Genomic DNA, 8,168 nt, shown 5'->3' with positions numbered 1-8,168 from the left:
CCTCACCAACACCCCACCCATCGGCTCCCATCCCACCCTAGCCACACCTCATACCCTACACCCACTCCACCCTGCCCTTACCTACCTAGTAACACCTACCTACACCCCACCGACCCTTACCCTTACCTACCTCTATCTATCCTCACCCCAACATGCTACCCACCCACCCTCACCTCACCCCTACATCTCCACCCCGACCCCGACCCGCCCACATGACTTAAATGACCACACATTACACATTTTTTTTTATTTAGTTATTCTTTAAGCCTATCCCCTAAAAACATCATGTGATATATGAATCATGTATATCTTATGTGTTATGTGTTAAGAGGCTAGCATGAGGACCAAATGCCCACAATGATTACAATAAAAAATCACACTATCGAGGTGGAACCAACTATATTGTCTATGACCCACAATGTTTTACTTTTTAACCAATCACTCGCTAATATTTCATGTCACATGTTACATTAAAATGTTGCATCTTTTAATCATAAAATGAAATATGGCTGCATATTTTGTCTAAAAAACCCATTTTATTACAAAAACCAAGAAAAAAAAGTATAACATTATTCCATAAATACACATTTAACCCTTTGTTCATTAAAATATCACTTTCAGCCACCTAAGGATGTCTATACTAGTAACAAGTGAGCCAAAAATATTCTCACACGCATAAAAATGTGTATATCCTCTCACAAGCGAGTCTAAAACACATCAAACCAAATAACATGCTATTGCATATAGGGATAGTATAACAAGTTGCAATTTCCATGAAACATCTTAAAAATCATGCTATAAAATTTAAAATGTTGAATACATTCTTTATCGTATCAACAAAACAACATGATACAATATTTGTATATGACATGATGACAAAACACTAATAAAAAGTAAAAACTATGGATTACACATTACCTAATTGGAAAAGTTAAAACGAAGAATAAAAAGAAGAAAACATTTTAGCACTTTCAAATCACTAAAATCTATTTTGTAGCTCTAATTATCCAAATTGTAATCTCTCCTTCCAATTCCATAATTACCCGAGTCACCAAATCTTGATCTTGAAAAACCATATTGATACCCATTAGAAGCACTCGAAGTTTCATATGGAAAACTAAAACCATTACTATTTGCATCATGATTTCCATGGAAACTATTGTTAGATTGATAAGTTTGTGGTGTTGAAGGAGATCCCCATTCTTTAACATGGTAATGCCCATCATGATCTTCATTCATCCACCCACCCCTATGCTTTGGTTGATATGAACTTGAGTGTCCGTTTTGTGTTATATTCCTATTTCGCCCTTCGGTTATAGTAGGAGGTGCGGACCTAACCCCTATTTGGTCATGGTTATCTTGTAATTTGTGTGAAAATTTGGCTTTCCTCTTTCGCTTCTAATATAAAAAAGAAAAATTTAGGGTTTAAAATTTGTTTGGATGACATAAAATATGACACGAGGGTGCAAAGGGCATTTACGTCTTTTCCACAATGGAACGAAAGGTTGCGATTTTTGTCCCATTGACAAGGCTTGATGGGACCAGTCAAGCTTTCTTCCAATTTTCAATGATTAGAGTAAGAAGGGCATTTACGTCTTTTGCACAAACAAGAGATTAAAAACGAGTCTTTCCCAACTTTTTAGGTGGGACAAAAAAAAAATGATATTTTTGTCCCATTCACAAAAGTAAACCGACTGGACAAGCTTTCTAGGGCTATTTTCGATGATGAGGGTTAGGAGGGCATTTACATCTTTTTAAGCATTAATGACTACAAGTTAGTGTTTAAAAAATGAGTGTATTATTATTACCTTAGTTGAAGTTGGACATTTACGTGCCTTATGGCCTTCCACTCCGCATTTGTAACAAGAACTAGGTGACATTGTGTTGCTTGTTTCTGCATGTGCATGAGAATTTACACATTCCTGTAAAAAAATATCAGAGAATGAGGAGGGCATTTACGTCTTTTTTTCACAGACTTAATCCAATAAGCTATGTATGAGTGTTACTTTTTTAATTTAAAGCATAAAGAACGACTTAATAGAGAAGGTCAGGTAAATGAGGCTTTCCCATTAAGTCCTAATATTTTACAAATTTGCCCTGGTTTATATTTTCCTTCCATTTCCCCACGTGGGTGGTCATTTTTTCAAATATATTTTTAATAAATCATTTATACAAACAATTGGGAAAAACGAGAAACTTATTATGGTTTAATCTGCCACTAAAAGGCGCATTATTGTCTCATTCCTTCAAAATTTAATTTTTTGTATACAATGCCTCCATTAAAAAATAAAATAAAAATGTGAATTTAACCAACAAAGTGGTTTATTATACGAAATATGTTAGGATACAATTTCATCTAAAAACCACTTTATTGCATAAATTGGGAAAATGGTGAAACATTGTTCATATAAATATGAATCTAACCCTAGCTTTTTACAAAATATACAAAATTAATTGAACTAAAATATTTATAAAAGTAGAGGACATAACATACCAAACCTGAATGGCCCAATTGACCACATCTGTAACAAGAAACCTCACTTGCACCTTTTCCATAGTCAACACAACAAAGATGCCCAAAACTTTTGCAAATGTAACATTTCACTTCCTGAAAAATGCAAACACACATGTCAATATGTCAATAAGTCAATATGTCATGAGTCAGTTTCTTTAAAATAACTAAAAAAATATATGAACGGATTTTATTTACAATTCTTTACCCATAATAGCAACATACTTCTACCTTTTTTTTACCCACAATAGCAATGTTGTTTTTATGTGTAAAGAAATGTTAGTCTGTTGCTATTATCAGTAAAAAAAACAATGTAAGTAAATTGTTTTAGGGCTATTATTGGTAAAAGGAGTAAGTATGTTTTTATTTCATGTAAAAAGAGATTTTGACCTTGAGGTCATCAGGGGAGTAGACATTCTTGCATGTGAATATTTCATGTCCAGAATCACCACATTTTAAACAAAATTTAGCTTTTTGAAAGCTTTTTGTAGTTTTTTCTGGGCAATTTCTTGCACGATGACCAGATTTTTTGCATATATAACAATCTTTTCCCTGTCAAAAAATTAAAATTTTGTTACAATGACATAAAAAGTTAAAAATATATTTGGTCTAGAACTGGATTGAATGGATAATGTTCATCTAACATGCTTTGGATAGTTATTGTTGCTAATTGTAATATCAAAAACTTTTTATTTTAAATATTCATGATTGATAACAACTGTGAATAAACATTAATGTAACATATATACAAACATGTGAAAGTTTTGCAGTTGCATATTGTAATAAGATTTATTGTTTTGCTTCATTTATTTAAAAAACAAACATGATAAGGTTTTTTATTTTTTTGTTTAAAGTAGATTAGAAGGTCAAAGGTGTAACTTTTTGTTACTATTATAGCATATCCTACTTCCAACTTATCAAATTACAAAATTGCCCTTTGAAAAATCTACCCAATTATAGCAATGTTAGTGAAATACAACACAATTGTCACTCCTATAATTCTCTACATTTATGGAAGTATAACATCCTTATACAATTTTTTTTAAGGGCTCAAAGAACCTTAAACATGAAGGGCTGAAAACATAGTGATAAAAAAAAAAAGTTAAAAGACATATTAAAGATTTTTTTTTATCAAAAATGTTAAAGAAAAATTAAAGATCCAAACCTGTTTGCATTGTTTTGCATTGTGCTCCAAACTTCCACATACAAAACAAGGCTTCTTGCGTTTAGCTGCTAAACAATTGACAAGTGTATGACCAGTTTCTCCACAATTATAACAATTTCTCAAATTATTATCTGGAGGATCAAAATACCTAGGTCCCCTCTAGACATAATTAATTAACTCATTAATAAAATTCATCATATACAATTACATCAACATTAGGTTTGCAATGAATTCATATTATAAGGGCTAAATGCAAGAAAAGGCAAGGTAGTTCCATTAATTTGTGCATTATAGCTTCCTACTTTTATTTCTTTTTAGGGATATTTTGTGTTTTTTCCGGATTAAAACTGAAATTTATTTTTTGTCTGAAAAAGACCTCGTATTTTTTCCGAAAAAGTGCTCAACTTTGTATTTTTTCCGAAAAAAACCCACAACTTTCTTAGTTTTTCTTGAAAAAACCCTCACATTTTACAATTTTTTTTTGGCAAAAAAATTGTTTTTCAGGCAAGAGATAAATTTGAGGTTTAATCCGGAAAAAACACAAAATATAAGGTCTTTTTTGGGATTAACCCTTCTTTCTATTGTATTTGTAGTTGGAAGTATTTGATAAATCTACCTAATTAAGATAGTATAGTTTGAAGTTGTTTCTTATATTAAGACATTGTACATTGTAAAATCAGCACAATTATAGCAGTGAAAATTGATTTGTATTTGGATGACATTGCTATAATTGGGTTGATTTTTCAAAGTATAATCTATAATGTTGTAATAGGAAGAAATATAAGTAGGATGTTGTAATAAACAAGTCAATAAAAGTACTTTTCTATTACTTGGATTTGACCCTTCATAAAACTAGTAAGATGAGTTGATACTTTAAAGGCTAAATTTCATGAATAGCAATGTACTTTTATTTAATTGTGTATTGTAGTATCCTAATATTTTTTTTTTTATCATAGTATTTTACATATAAGTTTTTTTTTCTTAAAAAAACATTGTATTTTGAAGAATCTACCTAATTTGTTCTTTGTAGGATGCTACACAAAACAAATCAATGGAAGTATGTTGCTATTTATTGTACTTGACCCTTGATATAACAATCTAACATTTGGATTGCTATGAATTGATATTTTAAGGGCTAAATGCATGAAATATCAAGTTACTTTGTTTTATTTGTGTATTATATGATCCTGCTTTTATTTCTTTCTAGCATTCAGCTTACAAGTTTTTTCTTCTCAAGACATTATACTTTGTAAGACGTACACAAATATAGCATTGTACTTTCAATTTGTTTCTTTTTAGGGCATTATACTTTTGAAATATCTACCAAATTTTAACAGTGAAAATTGTTAAAATTTGGATGACATTGCTATAATTAGGTACATTCTTTAAAGTATAATGTTACAATAGAAAGAAATGAAAGTAGGATGATATAATAAAGAAGCCAATGCAAGTATGTTGCTATTCAAATGGATTTATTCAACTTACAAGAAGCTTCCTTAGTACAACATTATCAGATTTCTCTATTAATTCAACATTCTCCTCTTTCTTCTCTGTGTCTTCAACCTAATGCAATCAAATAATGGTTTCCAAATGAGTCACATCAATATACCTTTCAGCCAATTTAGTAACTAAAATACAGGGCTAAATGAAATAGCAATGCACTTCCATTTATTTGTGTATCATAGCATCCTAGTTTTTTTTTTCTTTTAGTTATAGCATTGTACTTTCAATTTTTCTTATCAATGCATTGTACTTTGAAAAATCTACATAATTATGGCACTGTGTTTCAAAAAAAAATCATATTAAGACATTATACCTTGAAAAATCTACCCAATTATAGCATTGATAACTGATTTGAATTTCAATGAAATTGCTATAAATGGGTTTCAATTTTTCTTTAAAGTGTAATGTTGTATTAGGATTTAGGAAGAAATGAAAGTAGGGTAATCATGGATAAATGTAAATTATCTTATTACTCCCAACTTTTATCAAATGATTATCTGATTTAATTCTTGAAATCAGAATAATCACTTTAGAGAAGCAAATCCAAAAACCCCCAAATACTAGCTCCAGAACTTGTAATTACCCAAAAAAAAAAAAAAAAAAAATGATTACCAAATACTTCTTATGAATCTTTGAAGTAGTGTTTGGGGTTCGAAGTCATAGAAATCATATTTGAAACACTGAATTAAAAGAGCTTCAGTTTCTATTCAGCATCCCCCCGAAAGGAAACAAAATAAAAGCAGATAAGCTCCAACCATCAAATTTGCGCACAATATGAGCGAACTTGTAGACACTTTTTCCAATTACTCGAAGCTATAGAATTCAATAAGTAGTACAACAACAACAAAAACAAAATGAGGAGTTTTCAATTGGATCTAAAGTGCTTACATTGCTTTGTGCTCCCGTCATCTCCTTCGTATTCTTAATTATCTCCCTAACATCTGTGATGATAACTTCGGAATAGGATGAAAATGAAGTATTGTCATTGCTATTAACATTACTACATTCTCCTACAGCTAATTTTTCCACCGGTTTCAGGCTTAGGTCCTCATAAGCATCATCGTCTCTGCTGAGCAAAATCAGGGACGGATTCGGTTTTCGTTCTTCTACCTCTTCAGATTGAGTGGTTGTTGAGGTTTTGCTATCCGATTTGCCCATATTTAGAAGGGAATCGACTGAAAGCCTAACCTGTAAGGCTGTAACCCCGATGATACGCAGGTCGGCAGGTACCCACGAAAACCAGGTAAGTAGTCATGTCAACAATGATGCGGTGGAAGTCAAAGGTAATTCCATTTATTTATTTATTTATTTATTTTTTAAGACTAACACCTTGTTATGAGTTTCATTTAAAGGAAAGAAAAAAGGAAAAGAAGAAATGTGGAGATAAAAAGGATGGAAAGAAAAGTAAAGTAAAAGGGAATATGACTTATCAAGGTAATTAATTTTTCGATATGTTCACATCTGGGTAATTATTTTTTTTTTACATATGTAGGTAACAAATTTTTTGGAAGTGTTCACATATGACCATTATGACCTGCTATAGCAGGTTAAATCCTAGATGTGAACGCTTTCAACAGGTTTGTTACCTAGATGTGTAAAAAAAATAGTTACCCAAATATAAACAAACGAAAAATAAAAATTAAATTACATGAGTGGTCCCTGTGGTTTGGGGGAATTTGTGGTTTTGATCGCTAACTTATTTTTTTTAACTTAAATGGTCCCTACTATTTATTTTTGTTGTGTGTTTGGTCCCCGTCTTACCTAAAAATACTTTTGTGCCCTTATTAATTTATTTTTTTAATTAATTTTCTTATCTATGTATTTATTTTTTTACATATTTAAAAAAAATTAATAAACCACACATATTTGTATCTCCTCGGATGATCCCTACTATTTATTTTTTAATTAGTTTAATTTTTTAACTCGAATGGTCCCTACTATTTAATTTTGTTACGAACTTGGTCTCTGTCTTACCTAAAAAGACTATTGTGCCCTTGGTAATTTTTTTTAATTAATTTTCTTGTTTATGTACTTATGCTTTATATGTTTAAGAAAAATTAGTAGAACTCACATATCTGTATCTCATCATCATCCCATCTTTCATCATTCTCAACTTCTATTTATTTTTCATCTTTAGTGATATCGACGTCTTCATCATCATTTCTTTTTTCGGTCCTTCAACTCCGTCGAATCAGCACCACAACCCACTAAAGATGAAAAGACAGTAGGTTATGGTGTTGGTTCGCCAGAGTTGGAGTACCAAAAAAAAAAGGACGGTGAAGATGTCGATGTTACTAAAGATGGAAAAGAAATAGAAGATGGGGAGGAGATACAAATATGTGTGGTCTATTAATTTTTTTGAATATGTAAAAGATAAATACATAGATAAGAATACTAATTAAAAAAATAAATACATAAGGGCACAATAGTATTTTTAGGTAAGACGGGGACCAAACGCGCAACAAAAATAAACAGTAGGAGCCATTTAAGTTAAAAAAAATAAGTTAGCGACCAAAACCACAAATTCCCCAAACCACAGGGACCATTCATGTAATTTAATTTTTACTTTTCGTTTTGTTCATATTTGGGTAACTATTTTTTTGTACACATCTAGGTAACAAACTTGTTGAAAGCGTTCACATCTAGGATTTAACCTGTTATAGCAGGTCATAATTGTCATATGTGAACACTTCCAAAAAGTTTGTTACCTACATATGTACAAAAAAAAGATAGTTACCCAGATGTGAACATACCGAAAAGTTAATTACCTTGATAAGTCATATTCCCTAAAGTAAAATGTATTTTTCTATTTCTCAATTTAAGAGAAAGAAAATGATTTTTTTTTTGTTTCCGAGTTAAAAGGAAAATAAATAAAAATTAAAAGTGAACAACTATACCATTGTCACATTTTTTTTCCATAATTTCAAATATAGACCACGTGATTCTCTTGAAAACAAAATTATGCTTAAACTATTATTTTTTTTGCCA

General features: G+C 30.7%; 1 protein-coding gene across 2 annotated transcripts; it reads right to left on the bottom strand.

Annotated features, from left to right (window-relative positions):
- Positions 1-776: 776 nt before the first annotated feature.
- LOC145037504 (uncharacterized) lies at positions 777-6,457 on the bottom strand. Of its 2 annotated transcripts, XM_078986185.1 has the most exons (7): positions 6,069-6,457; positions 5,163-5,240; positions 3,678-3,836; positions 2,903-3,064; positions 2,495-2,608; positions 1,809-1,922; positions 777-1,398 (listed from the first exon to the last, which is right to left on the bottom strand). In XM_078986185.1, the coding sequence occupies exons 1-7, from the start codon at positions 6,336-6,338 to the stop codon at positions 1,000-1,002; spliced, it is 1,296 nt and encodes a 431-aa protein (XP_078842311.1). In that variant the 5' UTR covers positions 6,339-6,457; the 3' UTR covers positions 777-999. The 2 variants fall into 2 exon arrangements, with proteins under 2 accessions (XP_078842311.1, XP_078842312.1); XM_078986186.1 differs by lacking the exon at positions 2,903-3,064.
- Between the last annotated feature and the right edge of the window lie 1,711 nt (positions 6,458-8,168).

The sequence above is a fragment of the Lactuca saligna genome, chromosome 3 (genome assembly GCF_052625555.1).
Source record: "Lactuca saligna cultivar CGN05327 chromosome 3, ASM5262555v1, whole genome shotgun sequence".
NCBI classification, from domain to species: domain Eukaryota; kingdom Viridiplantae; phylum Streptophyta; class Magnoliopsida; order Asterales; family Asteraceae; genus Lactuca; species Lactuca saligna.
This window is presented reverse-complemented; position numbering and strand designations above follow the sequence as displayed.

Coding starts and splice junctions, on each gene's coding strand:
- LOC145037504 (XM_078986185.1), bottom strand. CDS start 6,338: ATGGGCAAATCGGATAGCAAAACCTCAACAACCACTCAATCTGAAGAG. Junction 2,609..2,902: donor ACTCCCCTGATGACCTCAAG/GTCAAAATCTCT, acceptor TGCATTTTTCAG/GAAGTGAAATGTTACATTTG. Junction 1,923..2,494: donor AATTGGGCCATTCAGGTTTG/GTATGTTATGTC, acceptor ATTTTTTTACAG/GAATGTGTAAATTCTCATGC.